The sequence below is a fragment of the Euleptes europaea genome, chromosome 12 (genome assembly GCF_029931775.1).
Source record: "Euleptes europaea isolate rEulEur1 chromosome 12, rEulEur1.hap1, whole genome shotgun sequence".
NCBI classification, from domain to species: domain Eukaryota; kingdom Metazoa; phylum Chordata; class Lepidosauria; order Squamata; family Sphaerodactylidae; genus Euleptes; species Euleptes europaea.
This window is the reverse complement of record NC_079323.1, coordinates 26,860,039-26,878,443: the sequence shown is the minus strand read 5'-3', so window position 1 is coordinate 26,878,443 and position 18,405 is coordinate 26,860,039. Positions and strand designations below refer to the sequence as shown.

Here is an 18,405-nt window from a genome sequence, read left to right as displayed (position 1 = left end):
AGAAGTAGTAGGTTAATATGGGGACCATGTTGGTTGCTTGTTCTTCTGTCTGGTTATTCCAGTGATTCACAAGACCAATGTCATGCTTGTTTGTTTGTTTGCCCTTCTAGTTAATGGAACACCTGGTAGCCAGCTTTCTACTCCCCGCTCTGGGAAGTCACCAAGCCCTTCTCCCACCAGCCCAGGAAGCCTGCGGAAACAGAGGGTAAGAAATCTTAGATGTAAGAATCCCTGAGAAAAATGTAAAATAGCTTTCTGCAGTCTATCATAGTTGCAAACTTTCTACCTTCTGGGAACTCTTTCCACATTTACTTATCAGCTGACAAACCCCAAGGGATATAGGAGTGTATTTCCCTTGTTCAGTTTCATAAGTCTTCTGCTGGTTGGCTTTAACTGATTCTGGCTTTGCCTATTTCCAGTTTTTCAGAGAACATCTGTAACTAATATATGTGGCACATGTGCACACTTGCACAAGTTACTTTGGCTCTGACCATATATTAGCTCCTCCCCTCCCCTGGAAAATTATGTGAATGAGCAATCATACCTACTGAAGCACTGTGTGCAATATTTTTTAACATGTAATCATGTTTGTGAATGCAAATATACATGGTTGCTCATGTGCACAATTTAGCTGTATGGAAAAAAATAATGTGAAGGAATGGAAGGAAATGAAAGCCATGGCAAATATCTATAGCATCTGCATAGTGGTCTTGATATGTACAGAAATCAAATATGAAATAACAGCACATAACAAATATAACCAGGTAATCCCAAACTACAATCTCTAGGCAGGGGAGGAAGGGACATTCAGAGAGACTAGGAACCCTATGAGTCTGAGGTAGAACCCAGCATATTGCAAAAAAGAAATGAACCAAAAAACATACTCTGTAGTTTACAATTCATACAGTTTTTTGGGCCTCACTGTCTCAACCCCAAACATACCCAGTAGTTGTCTATGGCTGAACATTGCGGATGTTGCCATTGGCTTACATTACTGATGTTCTAAAATTTTCATTTATAATGAAGTTCAGTATAAAAATATCAACCTTGGCTAGCCCAATCTCATCAGATCTCAAAAACTAAGTAGGTCGGCCCTGGTTAGTATTTGGATGGGAGACCACCAAGGAATACCAGGGTTGCTATGCAGAATCAGGCAATGGCAAACCACTTCTGAACATCTCTTGCCTTGAAAACCCTATGGGGTTGCCATAAGTCAGCTGTGTCTTGATGGCAAATAAATAAATAATACAAATATCTGTACCCTGTGTCCAGGGAGGATCACTCCCCATAAACAGTCTACAATACACTATTTATGAACAATGTGGATAAACCAGTCATCAGCCTCTCAAGAATAATGACACTGGCTACTTTCAGACTTCAACCTATATGGCTTACATATCACTGTTAGTTCTACTGATTTATAGGGCAGGTCAAGTATGATAAACATGTGTTTAAGTGCATCTACACTACATGGAAGAGGTCTCTTGTGTCCCTTAACAGACTTCTACACTTTGCAATAAAGTCTTAAGGCAGTATATTCATGTCTCTCATTAGAATATGATTACAGTCATCTTTCCTCTGAGCTGAATTAATTCAGCCACTCTGGATATGATCTGAAGGCATGTGGTGGAGCAAACCTTGTTGAAGGAACCTACCTGGGAATTCTGTATTACCACCTTGGGCTCCCTGGAGGCAAGAATGTGATTCAAAAGCAATAAAGGAAAGTAATACGAAAAAGGTCCTGTGCTGGTATAAAAATTCTAGTCCAGCACCCAAGTACAGAGTAAACAAGTTGGTTCTGGGTCTAGAGGTGAAAGTCCAGTAACTTTTAACCAAGAATGGGAGTACCATCATAGTTCCCAGACAGATTACTCCTCCATAAGGACAGAGCTGACAGGTGGTTCTGCTCGTGGACAGTTCTTGCTGGGCTGTAATACTGTTTCTGCCCAGTTGTGTGCATCAATTCTGCATCAGTCCCACCCATCTATAGTTCCATTAGATGCTGTTGTAGAGGTTTTTGGTGTTTTTAGGCCAACTTGCTCATTGTACAAAATTTTATGATGTGCATGCAGTACATGTGGAAGCATATTTTTAGCTGCCTCCATGGGTACATATTGTTTAAGCCGGTCTTAGTAGGATTCTGAGAGTCTTGAGCCAATGACTCAGACTCGGGAAATTGTAATACATGAAGCAGGAGTAAACTCTAAGGGGAATTTTTCACGGAGATTTGCTGCTGTTTCGAAGCTCATTTGCGTCGGAGTCAAATTTTGGTTATTCACTGCAGATCCAGCTTTTCCCTGATAGAGGTATAAAAGCTGCGTTATGTCAGCGGCAAACCAAACCACTTCTGAGCCGTACTTTCCAATAGAAGCGCGTTTTGTTGCTTGGATGCCCATGAAAAAATGTTTGCTTCGGTTCTGCTGTCCCTCCCCGTGACGTCTCCTTTCTCCTCCCCCAAGAACGGTGATTGGCTGGGGGAGTTTTGCGCTCGGACAAGAATACCGCCCCTTTTGCTGCCTGCCTGCCTAGAGTCCTGGCACTTCTCTCCCTCCGTCCCGGAGGCTGGCGGGCGGGCAGACGGCACACCTTCCCTGCCCCTCACCCGGGATGGGCCTTGGAGCTGGGCCCACACCTCCAAGCCCAGGGGGACGTCGGACGGACGGCTCCAGGGGGAGACCGACGGGGCCACGCAATGTGCGCCTCGCACGCTGGGGGTGGTGGTGGTGGCAGCTTGGTCTAGGGCAGCTGGACCCGTGGGGGGGATGTTCAAGGGAAGGGGCTGTTGGCCCCTCTACCCCAGCGGGGAGGGGGGATTTTTGAGAATTTGGATGGGAAAAATGTGCATCCTGAGAGCGGAAAACCCAAGGCAAAACTCCCTCCCATCACTATTCTGAAGAGGGGCGGCCAACCTGCTCTTATCTCCCTCCTCTGTCTCGATGCACTGTGGCCGGATCATGGCCGGCGTGCAATCCAGGGGCCTTCTTTCCTCTCCCTCCCCTCCATGCCACTCTACCCCAGCGGGGAGGGGGGATTTTTGAGAATTCGGATGGGAAAAATGTGCATTGTGAGAGCGGAAAACCCAAGGCAAAACTCCCTCCCATCACTCTTCTGAAGAGGGGCGGCCAGCCTGCTCTTATCTCCCTCCTCTCTCTCGATGCACTGTGGCTGGATCATGGCCGGCGCGCAAGCCAGGGGCCTTCTTTCCTCTCCCCCCCCCACCATGCACACTGGCTGGATCAGGGCTGGCGCTCAAGCTAGGAGCCCTCCTGTCTCTCACGATGCAATGTGGCCAGATCATGGCCGGCGCGCAAGCCAGGGGCCTTCTTTCCTTCCCCCCCCCCCCCCGCCATTCCCACTTTCAGCTAAACACTTCTCTGGGCACATGGATTCCCTGCCCCCCCCAATCCTGTCTATCATTAAAGGGCAATGGATTCCACACCTATAGAAAATAGAGGGAAGCTTTGAGGAAAGCTCTGCCTTGCCCCCCCCCCCAATTTGGAATCTGACTGTTCCAAAAGCAGAACAGAGCGAGGGTGGAAGAAAAATGGAGGAGACCAGAGGGACTGGTGCTTGTTTTTTGCTCTGGGGCTGGTGAACCGCACGAGGTAATCTGCTGGGTGGAGTTGGGGCGGAGCTGGGGGCAGGCATAAACAATGAGCCTGTTGGAAGGGGAGGCCTCCTGCAAAAGGGACAGACCAAACCGTTGTCAAATACAGCATGCTTTGTTCCCATGAAAAACCAAAACTACATCGAGATTGACAGGGATAAATCGCGGCCATGAAAAAAACTTTTAAATCGTGTTTTTTTTTTAGTCCGTGGCAAAACAGAAGCAAAATCTACCGTGAAAAATGCCCCTAAGAGAAAGACAAAAGGTTGTAAGAGCAAGAACGACTGGTTTAGACAACTGATAAAAAAGCAGGAGGTAGCAGGAAAACTGAGATTTGGCTTGTCTACATGAAAAGCGAGCAAGAGGAGTTGAGAGCTGTGTCCAAGATACCATCAGATTGGTTGTACAGTGCAGATCACAAGAGATTCTAGCAGGACAGACCAGTCAGAAGTGGGTGAGAGCAGGTTGTGACATGGAACCCTAGTCTTGGTATTGTCTAGGATCATAGATTGTGGCTTTTCAGCCAGGCAACTGGAATCTGTTCTCTAAATTCCTGTTCAAGAAGGCATATTTGTTAAGGCTTTAGAACATGCGGCTCTAGAACGTGGCAGATAACTCCTGCAGGGGCTGTTTTGGTGGGAAATTAGGATCACCTCCTCCCTCATGCCATGGTCCCAACCTGAATCGGGCCCCTACAGACCTTTATAATGCCATATCCCACAGCTGCTGTGAGGAAAGTGAGTCTTAGTTCGGCCATGCATTTTGTCATGATTGTGTGGAGAATGGCATCACTTGCGTAAGAATAATCCCGTTCAGTTTGAACCTCTCTTCAGTATTCCAGAAAACAGAATGAGCTGTCATAGGAAAATTAAAGATGAGAATTGATTCATCCAGCTTTAGTGAAGAGGTGGAACAGAACAAGTAACCTTTCTTTGGGGTACCAATCTCCAGCCTATATTATATTTGGGTCAAAGTGACAGCCATTACTTTCCTCCATGAAATTCTGTGCATGGGCACATAGGAAATATTAGAGCATGTGAGTTATAATCATTGCAGTGATAAAGCAGAAATAGCTGTACCCACTTTTTTATATCATCACCACTAACCCCTCTCCCTCCCTTCATTGTCGTGTATCATGTCATGATGCACCCCCATTCCCCCACACACATATATGTTGGTTGTTTGAATCATAGAATCATCGAGTTGGAAGGGACCGCCAGGGTCATCTAGTAACCCCCTGCACAATGCAGGAAACTCACAACTACCTCCCCCCCTGACCCATACCCCACGCCCAGAAGATGGCCAAGATGCCCTCCCTCTCACCATCTGCCTAAGGTCATAGAATCAGCATTGCTGACAGATGGCCATCTTGCTTCTACTTAAAAACCTCCAGGGAAGGAGTGCTTACCACCTCCTGAGGAAGCCTGTTCCACTGAGGAACCACTCTAACTGTTAGAAAATTCTTCCTAATGTCTAGATGGAAACTATTTGATTTAATTTCAACCCCATTGGTTCTGGTCCGACCTTCTGGGGCAACAGGAAACAACTCAGCACCCTCCTCTATATGACAGCCCTTCAAGTACTTGAAGATGTTTATTATATCCCCTCTCAGTCTTCTCCTCTTCAGGCTAAACATACCCAGCTCCTTCAACCTTTCCTCATAGGACTTGGCCTCCAGATCCCTCACCATCTTTGTTGCCCTCTTCTGGACACGTTCCAGCTTGTCTACATCCTTCTTAAATTGCAGTGCCCAAAACTGAACACAGTACTCTAGGTGAGGTCTAACCAGAGCAGAGTAAAGCGATACCATCTCTTTGTGTGACTTGGACACTATACTTCTGTTGATACAGCCCAAGATCCCATTTGCCTTTTTAGCTACCACATCACACTGCTGACTCATGTTCAGTGTTTGGTCTACTAAGACCCCAAGATCCTTTTCGCACACACTCCTGCTAAGACAAGTCTCCCCCATCCTATAATTATGCATTTGATTTTTCCTACCTAAATGCAGAAGTTTACATTTATCTCTGTTGAAATGCATTTTATTAGTTTTAGCCCAATTCTCTAGCCTGTCAAGATCATCCTGTATCCCGGCTCTGTCTTCTACCATATTTGCTACCCCTCCCAATTTAGTACCATCTGCAAATTTAATAAGCATCCCCTCTATTCCTTCATCCAAATCATTTATAAAGATATTGAACAACACAGGACCCAGGACAGATCTTTGAGGCACTCCACTCGTCACTCCTCTCCAAGTGGATGAGGAACCATTAACAAGCATTCTTTGGGTGCAGTCTGTCAACCAGTTACAGATCCACCTAACAGTAATAGGATCCAGATGACATTTTCCCAATTTGTCAATAAATTGGATTTAGAAGAATGATATTCTGCCTTCTCAACCCTTCTGTATTTACAAGACAGGTCACAATCAGCTACAAGAGAAAAATGCAATAGAAAGCCAAACAATATAAATAAATAACCCCTCTTCACCATAAAAGGTGTCAATTAAAAGTTAAAAGCCTGAGAGAAAAGAAAACCTTTAGTAAGGTTAGGCACCAGTCAATCTCTGATGGAAGGGAATTCCATATCTGTAGAACTCTCAGGGAGAAGGCCCTCTGTCTTGTGGCCACATACTTTGGTTCTACAGATGCGGAAACATGGAAGAGGAACTATCTGGCAGATCTGAAATTGTCAGGCCAGAACACATGGAGGGAGGTAGTCCTTTATGTGTGTTACTCACAGACTTTTCAGAACTTTCAAGGTAATGACGAGCACCTTCAGTTGGATCCTGAAGCAAGTGGGGCAACCAAGAAGTTCTTTCAGGACAGATGTACGCTCTGTAGACAGTGATCTGGCTGCACTATTTTGTACCAATTGAAGCTTCCACTCCTTCTTCAAGGGCAGCCCCATGTAGAGTGCATTGCAGTGATGCAGTCTGGATGTGGCCAAATTGTGTGTGCTGTGAAAAGGCCATATCTGTCTCATTAGCCTAAACTGGGGGGAAATACAGTATGTCACAAAGGATTTAAATGTATCCTTAAGCTGATAAACTCCTCTTTCAGAGCGAGTGTGACTTCCATGTAGAACAGGTTGTCTCTGTATTCCTCTACTAATTTTATAGACCATCAGCACCTCTGTCTTGTCTGGATTTAGTTTCAATTTACTGGTCCTCCTCCAGCGCATTACCACTTTCAAGCTCTGATCTGGGACATCTTCTGCCTCACCTGACTCAAAGTAGAGAAATAAAGCTGAGTGTCATCTGTATACTGATGACACTGAACTCCCGAATCCCTGAATGACTTCTCCCAGTGGCTTCAAATGTTAAACAACTTGGGGTCAAGTTAGAATCCTGTGGAATCCTATATCACTAATGCTGCCGAGAGGAGCAACTGTCCCCCAGCATCGTCTTTTGCTAATGTGAAAGAGAAGCAGGACCACATTGTGGTCAAGGGTATCAAAGCCCACTAAGAGGTCCAGGAGAATTTTTTTTAAATTAAAAGTTTATTAGGTCACTATTATATCTGGGACATACAACAGTGCAAGGCTACCGTTCTCCTTTCCCACTCTTTATTCTCTTTGATGCATATTCCATCTTCTATTAAGCATTATGTTGCCTCGATAATAAGGGTGGATGGTGCTGTACGAAGGAGCAGGCAGAGTTCTTGTGACCATGCTGGCAGGCAACTACCAGGCACTTTAAATCAAAAAGGAATTTGCTGACAAATTAATACTTGTACATTTACATATGGACCATTTGTTAAAATGGAAGCAGCACTTGAGTCTGAGAGGTCTCACGCTGCTTCAGGCATAGCCTGTCCCCGAGTCAAATTGACTGTGTTCGCTACAGTTCTCTGCAGGTGATTAAGGATGGGCTGTTAATTTACTCAGGCAGTGTGGGAGCCTCAGCAATGCCATTTCTTTGTTCCTGTGTCACTAGGTAACAAAGGAAGCCTGTGTCTTTGCATAAAGATCTATAGCTTCTTGGTGCCAAAACTGGGAGGAGCCACAGCATGGGCTCCTCCCACATTTTCCAGTGCTATTTACCTTAGCCAAATAACATGGAAAGGAGGAGCATTTTGGTGGTTCCTCACATATCCAGTAATGCAATTAAACTTAATTGCACTCATCTCATAAAGAATCAATCTGCCAGATTAGCTATAGGTGGCACTGAAATTTAGTGGATGTAGGCATTGGAAGGTAAGATAGCTGCAGTGTGGATTCCACTTCCATTTTCCAAATGGGACATTGTGAGCTTGGTCATTGGATCTCTTGCTTCCTTCTTAAGCAATCATGGCAGTCAAAGTGTGGGGGGGAGGTGACCAGTTATGTGCGATGAAGCCTGGGTGGTACAACAGTAGGCAGAGAGGAAGACAAACTGGAGAAACACTACGGAAGGGCTTTGAACCACAGCAAAATAATGTAAAAACATTTTGTAACTTCCAAGGAGCTGCCCTGAGCTGTGCCTCGGCAGGAGAGAGCGAAATATGAATATGATGAATGAATAAACAAATAAATAAATAAATAAGTTAAAATAAGTTGAAGGTTGAGGGAGACAGTGACAAGGTCCAAGGATTGCACAAGGGTTGACCTCAACTGATTTTGCTTGGGTCCCCTCTCTTCACCCAGTAGTCCCTAATTTGCTGTTCCCCCCCTCCAAAAACACATTTGACTGCCTGACCTTAGCCTACCTCCTGTCTATGCAGACTGTAGGGACCTTACATCCTAATACTCATTGTTCACCCTGATCTTGAATAAAGCCCTTTCCCTCCCCTAATTCCCTTCTTCCCCTATCTGCTTCCCTAATGGCCTACTCCAGCTTGCATCAGAGTTTTCTGGGCTCTAGATTAAACTATTTCTCAGTTGTTCTGAGACTTGGTGAAGCCAGAAACCATTTAAGAAATATATGAATACAATGGAGGGATTATGGAGGACAATATTTTCTTGCAATAAATAGGTACTTCACAATGCAAACTGAAGCAGAGTTAACGTTCTTCTGAGTCCAACTTTGCTTTAAAGGCTTTAACTTTGCCTAGGATTGTACTGTTGATCACTTTTTACATGTTTGGAAGGTGTATGTCTTAGATTTATACCCTTATCAATAACAGGTCAGGCTGATAATCCTAAATTTTAGGCAGCTATGGTGTTGGTAGGCAGAATGTGATAAGTGTCAGCTCCAGGGCTTACCTGGAGCCCCAGTTTGCTGGCCTGTGCAGGGAGAAGGGCTGGAGGAAGGCTTGGGGAGGTGGCACAGCTCCTGCTGCTCATGGCAGCGGCAAGGCTGTACGTGACGGCCGGGGGAGCCTGTGCAATTGCGCTGCTCTTCCCAGCGGTGTTTTCCCACTCCTGACCATCTTCCAATCGGCTCTCGACCCCTGTTTGAATGGGCCAATCAGGCTTAAACCGCTGAGGCCTAAGGAGGCGTGGGCTGGCCGGCAGACCTCAATAGCAGGGTTTTCATTCTGGTCCGGTGGCCCTGCATGAATAGGACTCTGCCTCACCGCTCAGGGTCAGTTGGGCCTCTCGGTTTGCCCCACCCTCCCTCCCTTTTATTAAGTTTTGCCTTCGGTTTTGTTCATGGTTTCTGTTGCTTATTTTGGCACAACTTGTTGGCAGTGTTTGCATGGGGCCGCATCCAGTTTGGGGGAAAAGCTGGCCTGCATGTCCACCTTTTGCCCGCCTTGGGGATCCCATTAAGGGATTTGGGAGGGAGGCTTTGCAGGGGATGTGGCCAGCTCAGGGGCTGTCAGGGCTAGCCTCCCTCCAAGTGGAAGGGGGATCACGGAGTGGCTCAAGCCCTAGTGGGATCCCATATACTGTCATCCCAAGCTATTCTCCAGCAGGCAGACTGGAAGTAGGAGGTCATTCATCAGTCAGCAGGTGGGTCAGCCAATCCTGTGGATCCAGCCCCTATGCTACATCAAGGCGCTGTCAGCTGTAATTGATAACGTTGTGGCTGTTTCATCCTAGCAAGGTGTTTTGGTTATTTTCATGCGGGGGGCTTGGTTTCTGTCACTTCCGCCCCTTTCCCCGGTCAGCACTGGGTCAGCAATTGCATACCCAGGTCACTGTTAATGGGATGCTGGGCTAGGCAGGTCCTTGGTCCACGCAGCGGGGCTTTCCTTGGCTTTGTATGTGGTTTTCTTTAGAATTTTCTTCATTCTTCAGTCAAGCTGCTTTTTGTGCCCATTCCAGTATACCATTAGCACAGTATTAGAAGAGTTGGACTCAGAACTGTACCATATTGTACAGGAGGCATGGATAGTCACATTAGTGCTGTATTTTTCTCCATGCCCTCTAAACAAACGCCTCCATGTAATTTACCTTGAAGTGATGCTGCTATCAGTTCTATACATTCCTTCTCCTTGAACGTCCTCTCTTTATTTCTCTGAACTGCATATCTCTGTGACATGTGTGGTGGTATGTAGGTGGAACGAGGCCACCTATTATACTCCCACACCCCTGGCATTTGTAGATTACTTGATCAGTCAAAGGATGGTTGAAGTAGGTGTAGAGGGTGAGTGGAGCTACACAGTCGAATGTGCAGAGACATTCTTGCACACATGCTCTGTCTCTCTCTGCTGATATGAACTGGTTGCTTGGCTACCGTCCGTAAGAGCCCAGTAACTAAAGTGTCTCTCCTCCCACCCCACTGTTATTCTGCCAAAGCACTTCCATTCCCCCATACACTGAGAAAAAATGTGCAAGATAGATTTATTGTCAGGGCATTGCCAAATTCTCAGAGTCCCCCAAAGTCTTAATGAACCATTTACAAAGTATATGTTGTTCATATAATCAAGGGGTAAAATAACAGCATGTTTTTTTTAAAGACCCATGGTAAATATTTAATCAAATCAATCTGTGTAAATTTAAGAAGATGGATTTTTTTATTGTTGTCTTTCTGGCTGGCACTAGGTAAGAATTTATTAAAGTTATGGTGCAGCAAATCAAACGCAGTAAACAAATGTATACTGCCCTTCATCTTACAGGACCTGTATCGCCCACTCTCTGCGGATGATTTGGATTCAGTAGGAGACTCTGTGTAATAAGAGAAAATGGAACAGTGCTTAATGGTTTGTGACTGAGTGAAGGTCTAACACTTTCTAAGAATGTAGTTAGTTACTAATTGACATTAGTAAAACACAAAATAAATATTAAATTGTTGTTTGTTCATATACATATATATTAACTATACGGTGATTTTATGTACTGAACCTATGCAAAGGCTTTAGCTTAGGGTATGCATCAAACAGGGAATTGCATTGTGCAAATATTTCAAAATGAAAAATTGGACAGGGTTAACTATAACAAAAAGAGGCACTATTTTTTAAGCACCCACCAGATGCCCACTGTGTAGCAACACTTTTTTATTGGAACAGGGATACTTGCAGATTGGGCAATCATTAGGCTCAAAAACTGTTCGGAAAAGACTAACCAGTCCAGGCACACACTACTATTCTGTTTTCCCTCTGTTAATGTAGGGGTAGAAAATGTTGATCTTGTAAAAAGGGCACTTTTATTTTAAACATATTGGCCTACCCTGCCACTCTGCTGAGCAAAGTTTAATGCTTAACTTGGCAGAAGGCTCATTAGGCTGAAGGAAGGCTTTGAACTTCGTTCAGTGGGGTGGTTGGATACAAACCAATGGGTTGTATCCTACCAATCCACTCAGCCAAACACGAAGCCTTCTTCCAGTGGCAGAGGATACAACTCCAAATATATAGTACACAGACACCACTCATACAGAAAATATCATGATCAAAAAGATGATCAGATTAAAAAAAAACTCCAAAAAAAATAGCTAATTCTGATTTTTCACTTTTTTTGTTTTTGCATTTGATGTAAATATGGGAACACATTTTTCAGACTTAAACACGACAAAAACAAATGCAGTTATTCCCCAGTCAGCGGTCTGAGAAGGGGAAATCTCCATAGTGATATTAGAATATATTCTTCAAAGCCATTTCTTAGTTGTTATCCTTTCCCCTTTTGCTTTGTGTGAGTTGAATACACATAGTTCTTTCAGGGCACAATCCCTGTACATATGCTTTTGTTAAACTGGCTGTTTTCACATGGCACAATCCAGTGGTCATTTAGCCTGTCCTAGGAAGTAGGAGCAGCACTTATCCTACCACTCTAGTAGAGAGCACTAGTAGGGCTCTTGGCCTCTCCCATTAATTTGCACCAGATAAATTCCTACTGGATTGGCCCTTATGAAGCTCATAACAACTACCAATTTAACACAAAACATTAATCATTTGTATTTTTGCTGTTTGGGAAATAGAAGCTTGATGCTGTCATTGCAGTCTCAGTCCTCTAAAGTGCTAGCTTAATTTTAGTTTGCTACCAAATATATAAAGTGCATTATTTAGAAGTAACATTTTAAACAGTCTTCATTGACTTTGCACAAGAGTTGATTACTTAATGCTGAATTAAGAATCTTGACTAAATAGTCCACATCTCAGAGCCCACCTTGAGTAATTCTACAAATATCTGGACAACATACCATAAATTATAACTTTACCTAAAACCATTGCAACCATTTCATTTAGTAATATTTACCATTTTCTTCTGGGGTCTTCATAATTGCCAATCCGAAAATGGTAGCCTGAGGTGGTATGAGTATTATATTCCAACATGTTATCTTTGTGTGTTATTGGAGTATAATGCTAGCCAGCACACAATGCTTGTATATATCTAGCATGTGACTATAGGGGAAAGATGAGTGTTTAGCTGATTTATATGTGATCTTAGAATCATGTCACTACAATAATCTGGCCCATTTTGAGGTGTCACTTGAGTCTTTTGATTTAAGAAGAAACCTATCATGTAGTTTCTGACAAATTAGACATCTGCCTATTATGCTAGGTAAACAAATGAAAAGCTTTAGAAGATATTATACCTGATGCATTGGGCAAATCCCATCAAATAACCTAGGTTTGTTTCTTGTTCTGGTTATTCACAGTAGGTGATATAATGCTAATTCATTGGTAATGGATTGGCTTGTGTTGGAACCAGTTACCCAGAAGAATGAAAAAGAAAATGAATGAAATGACTTTTCTGAACCTTGAGCTAGTTTTTGGAAAACATGAGGTGTTTAATTTCATTTTCCTCTGTTTCACAGACTGCTATGACTTTTAAAAGTCCATTAAGGTATAAGACTGTACAAAGGATTCATATTGCCACTGAATTTAAATTGTGTGGCTTGATTTTTGCTGTGGAGAGAAAGACATAATCTTAGAATTTATTAGTTAACAGGTATCATGTCAAGTTTCCATCCAAACTATGTCAAAGGATATTCTAGGCCATACCATTTAATCAGTTTCACATAACATTCTGACTAGGGCACTCTTGATGGGAAATGAATATACTATTTATTTCTAAAATGAAAGTTCCTGAGAGATTGAAGACACGTAGTTTTATAGGCAGCAACAGCTCCCTTTATATGGATATACATTCCAAATTTCAGAAGCAGAAATGAAACAAAAAGGTGGAATAGGGCCATAGGGCTTCCATCATTGAGGACAATGAAAAGCTGTAAGATGGCCCTGCAGTTTTTGAAGAAAACAGAAGTTTATCATACTTTGATTAATGAAACTCACAGTATTGTTTGATGCACAGATATTTGTTTTATAGAGGTAGTTATTAATTACCCCAGCTCTTCTAGCCCCTCAAAGTTTTGGTTTTAACATTAAGGTCACATAAAAGCAAGCTGAGTGGTTTTTGAAGGCACAAGGTTGGATCCCACCTAACACTTATGCCAGTTCCATCAATATAGTGTCAGATGTCCTACCTTGTGCTGTTCTTGGGGTTCCACATTCCCCAGGAGCAGCATTTGTGGGGCATTTGGGTCTGCAGCAAGATGGGAAGATGACAAAGGTGCACACCACTGGTGGAACCCCTTCAGTCAATGACAATTTTCAGCAGGGTCCAAGCCACTTACTATTCAGTTGATTGTAATTGTTCAATTAATATTTTAAATCAGTGTTACTGTTGGTATATAGGAAATCAGATAGTTCATGATCCAGTGTTCCATTTCACCATGCAGGAAGAAGCTTCAAATGTGTAGCTATTTTTCTTGTCTGAGGATAGTCAGTCCTTTCCCCTTTGTGGATGAGCCAAGTCCTTGCACATGATATGCTCCCAGTTCAGCTAGCTGTGCATATCACTTGTGCAAGTATTTGCATGCAAAACATTGTAGACAGTATTTTTGGTTCTGCTCACAGAAGAACAGATCTTGTGGATCCCAGCCACAATGTTGTAAAATATGGCTCCTGAAGTTAAGGGAAGAATGTTAAAAATTGTATTAATATGAATTGGAATGGATTAATCCTAAGTATTACTTGAGTGATAATGCTTGATCTAAATCAGTACTTTTCCCAATGTTAAATCACATGTTATATCTAAAGCTTAATTATGTTAAGTAGTTTTATTCATTTGCGTTGGTGAGATATGGCATGTGAAGCTGTAAAAAAATGCAAAGGTAGATCATAATATCGTTATGATAAAATACATATACCTCGTATATGCGTGTGTGTGTATATAAGACAATTGATATTTATTTTAAAAAAATAAGTTTGGGTGACTTTTCTAATAAAAGACTACATTATGATCTATTTGTCCATGGTAATATCTTTTAGACAGCCTCCATATTTAATCTGTACCTGTTCAAAAAGGTGCAACACTATATGAGAACACTTCATGTGATAAAATAAGGAATTTTCACACAGTACTGATTTTGTACAAAATCACAACAGCAGGTACCTTATCACATGGGGAAAGGTTAGTGTGAGCTATACGATACACACAGTGGGCCATGGTTATCTTTCTGGTTCTAATAACACTTTTGCCAGCATTTATGGGAATTGCTAATGGTTCTCTGTGTCTACCACCTAGTTCACAGTGACATTTCACCAAGCCGGAATACCTGTGTAAATAATCATATGGGGAATTTATTAATGCACTCTATACATTGATTGTATTTCTATACACACACACACTTTGCACTTGCCTATTTGTATGTCTTTTGGTGTGTGCATTTATGCATATTTGTTTAAATTATCCCTGGGTAGCAAGGTATGGATAACGCTGGCTGCACTGTTTGCTTATTTGGTGGCTACTTTATAGGCAGTATTGTTGTTTCTGCTGTATAATCGTCTTTATTGGGTTTATTTCCTCCATTGAAAGGAAATTGCAACATTGCGAGTGCTTGTGGATGAAATGAGTTTACAATTTTGTGCCATTTTCTTGGACATGTTTTTTCATATTTCACTTATTTTCCTCTATAAATGCCAAAGTAACTGTTAATCGGCAAAACTTGTAAAACATATTAAAGTGGTGGTGGATGAGTGGTTTTGTTTGCTAATAAATCAAGTCCCAAGTACCTTCTTTTTGTACCATCATGCAATGCATTGTACATATGTTTCGTATTTGACCTTGCCATAATGATTGCCTTTGCTGGATTTTAAGATGTAAGTTATATAATAAATAAATGGGAAAATCTATTCTAAAAGTTCAGTGAGCTTCTTTTGAAAATGGGAAAACCAGAAAAAAACTATCTGTGCTATATCATATGGATTTTTTGGTCACTGAGTTATGGTCACTGAGTTATGGGACTCATACATCTTAATGGGTTGGACTAAACATGAATATATGCAGTGGCTTTTTAAATTGTAAAGTGTGGGTGCTGAGGGAAGACAGTAAATGTGGGACAACTTTATCCCTGGTAGCTTGACCTCTTGGCCAGTGGACAACAGAAGATTGTGTTTGCTAACTCAAACTACTTCCACTTCTCTGTGTGAGCCCATCTTGGTTAAAAAAAATCATGATCTGGGTTTCCATTAAATAAATCTGTACTAGAGATTTGCATCCAAGTTTTGGTTGATTTAATTCAGATAAATATGCAAAATTCAGTTCCCTTTACTTTGCTTCCTAGTCCACACCTCTCTGCTGATCTCCTCTACTTTATTAATAGCCTTTTCAATGCACTCCTCAGCAGAGTTTGCAGCCTTCTAAGTCAATTGAAGTTAGTGGGCTTAGAAGGCTGTAACTCTGTTTAGGATTACAATGTTAATCTTCATGTCAGTAGCCACTATTGGACGTTTTTCTTTTTAATCATCTTTCCACACAAAAACTGCACTGTCAGCATTCTATTGCTGACTCTTATCCTGAGCAGCTCAAAAAAAGCTTGGCCAGTAGTTACAGGGCTGAAAGATGTCATGTGTGAATCCATTTTTAGCTCATTACTCAAATAATGTCTAGTTATTAAAGCAATATGTTGACAAACATAACTCCCTCACAAATTAAACCCTTAGTAAGCAAAATATTTCAATTATTTTCTCATGCTGCCTCACAGAGACCTGCTTGCAGCAGCTAATAAGGTTAAAACAATACAATACAATAATAACTACAGTAACATAAAAACAAACCAGGCCTTAAAAACACCATAAAAACTACTCTCAGCCTAAAATGATATTCATAAGGCATCCCTCAAACTAGAAGATCATAAAAACAATTAAACTACTGAGGTTGTCAGAGTAGGGGGTAAATATAGTTATTTCATTATTTCATTACTGAATAGTTTTTTTTAATTAGAACATTAATGTATCAGTACTAGGAGGGGGAAAAACAAATATAAAATTAGAAAATGGACAGTTATGTAGGGTTAGCAGGATTGTAGCGAATTTTCAGTATAGTTTTTGTAATCAGGGTTGTATCAATCATTAATTGGATTGTGTTGTACTCTATGAAAGGTATAGGCACTATTTAGAAGAAGGGAAAACTGCTGTATGCATGTTGTGTGCATGTAAAGTTTGTAGTGTTTTTGCATTTAACAAATAAAATAATAAAAATGTTTTTAAAAAACCAACTAAAAAAATGGCACTCCTCAGTTAAAAATGTGGATAATAGATGTTTATGTTTGTATGTAGGTTTATTCAGTTTATAGCCTGCACCTTCTCCTTAACAGAGGAGTCGGTGCAGTTCACAGCATGCACAAGCATAGCTTTAAAACTTGAATAAATAATAAAATATATAAATACAAATAAGTACAATAAAATCAGATTTTTATTAAAATTCAACTGGTCGTCAGCTCCAGGACAAATCTGGACAGCCAGCCAGCTTACCCATTCTCTTGGTTTGGCACTAAAAGAAAGTAAGGTGCCTACTGGGTGAGGTCCAAGGGTGGGAGAACATTCCAAAGGCAAGATGTGTGTGTGTGTGAAGTGCCGTCAAGTCGCAGCTGACTTATGGCGACCCCTTTTGGGGTTTTCATGGCAAGAGACTAACAGAGGTGGTTTGCCAGTGCCTTCCTCTGCACAGCAACTCTGGACTTCCTTGGTGGTCTCCCATCCAAATACTAACCAGGGCTGACCCTGCTTAGCTTCTGACATCTGACGAGATCAGGCTAGCCTGGGCCATCCAGGTCAGGGCAAAGGCAAGATACAACCTCTGAAAAAAATCCCTGTCTCTAGTTTCTGCCTCCTCTCTGCAGGCAGGAGTGCACAAAACAGGGCTTCTAACTGGCAGGCTGAATAGCATGGGAAGAGGCTGCCTTTTAAGTACCCCGGGATTAAGCCATTAAAGGTAAGAACCACAACTTTGAACCATTCCCAGAAACAGATGAGCATCAAGTGCAGAGGGAGATATGATCCAGCCTTTGGCCATAAAACAATTGTATTGTTTGGCACACAAGAAGTTAGTTTGGTTTTGTTTTTTGTGGTAGGGAGGTGGTGGCCCAGAAAAAGCAACAAAAAGATACCTTCCTTTGCCATCATCAGTGGTCCTCCTCATAGAAGCTGATAGCAGTGTTAAAATAATGTAATAGAAGCCAATGCAAATATAAGTAACCAGTCATCCATCAGTCAATCCAAAGGCCTATAGAATAGAAATGCTTATGAGAGAACCTGAAAAGAAGCTGGAGAGGTTCTCTCATAAACCCATATCAATCTTTCCTCAGGCAAGGGAGATATATGTGGTATAATTCCATTAATTGATCCCAGCGTGAGCAGGTTGATAAATCTCAATGGGATTAACTTTTTTTGCTTGCATTCAATCCATTATCAACTTCCCAGCACTCAAAATTCCCCTTTCTTGCCAGAAGACAACCACTGTGGATCCCAAGTCATATCATCAAAATTTATTTCGATACAAAATCAGCTCCAGAAGACTAACAAATGGTTAGAATAAAAATAAAAGTAAACAGGTATAATGTGGCAAATATAAAACAGTAAACATAAATTTAGAGGGGAACCCAAGTCATAATGGAAACACAATAACAGCAGAACAGAACTGCTCATCCTTCACATAAATTCCTTCCTAGAGTAATGCTAAGAGTTATTTGTGTGAATGTTCTTGGAATTACTAATCCGTCTAGATCCTACTGGGATGACACTCATCCTGCGCACAGGTGTTTTCTTTCTGCCTTTTTCTAGAACTGATAGGTTTATCTCACTTTCGACAGAATACATAAAAATGCAGGTTTGGCTCCTGTGATGCTATGAAGTGAACTTTCATTCTGATTTCTACCTTGAGCCACTATACATATTGCCATTTTACTAGTAAGCACAGCTTTTACTTTGCTGCAAAATGGCTCCCCAACAAAAGGCTGAAATGCCCTTTGCTTACATTAACTTACAACTGACCAAAATACTATCCAGGGACACTCTGTTGGCTAAATTTCTTAACTGCCCTTTAAAATTATTGCTCATCTGTTTGCTGGCATTTTCAAAAGTCCTGTTTGTGAAATGCTGAGTAAATGAAGGTTGCTTCTATTGTGTGTATATTTTCGAGCTTGGCATTTT

The 18,405-nt window shown here is 41.9% G+C and overlaps 1 protein-coding gene across 4 annotated transcripts in view; it reads left to right on the top strand.

Moving 5' to 3' along the window:
• The window catches only part of DCLK1 (doublecortin like kinase 1), a 222,570-nt gene that overhangs the window by 144,201 nt on the left and 59,964 nt on the right, over positions 1-18,405 (top strand). For 3 of the 4 annotated variants that reach the window (XM_056858370.1, XM_056858371.1, XM_056858372.1), the window contains one exon: positions 111-205. In XM_056858370.1, the coding sequence (XP_056714348.1) occupies positions 111-205 (95 nt within the window). Of the gene's footprint in view, positions 1-110; positions 206-10,593; positions 10,845-18,405 lie in introns of those variants that run through there. The other variant, XM_056858373.1, reaches the window with a different exon arrangement.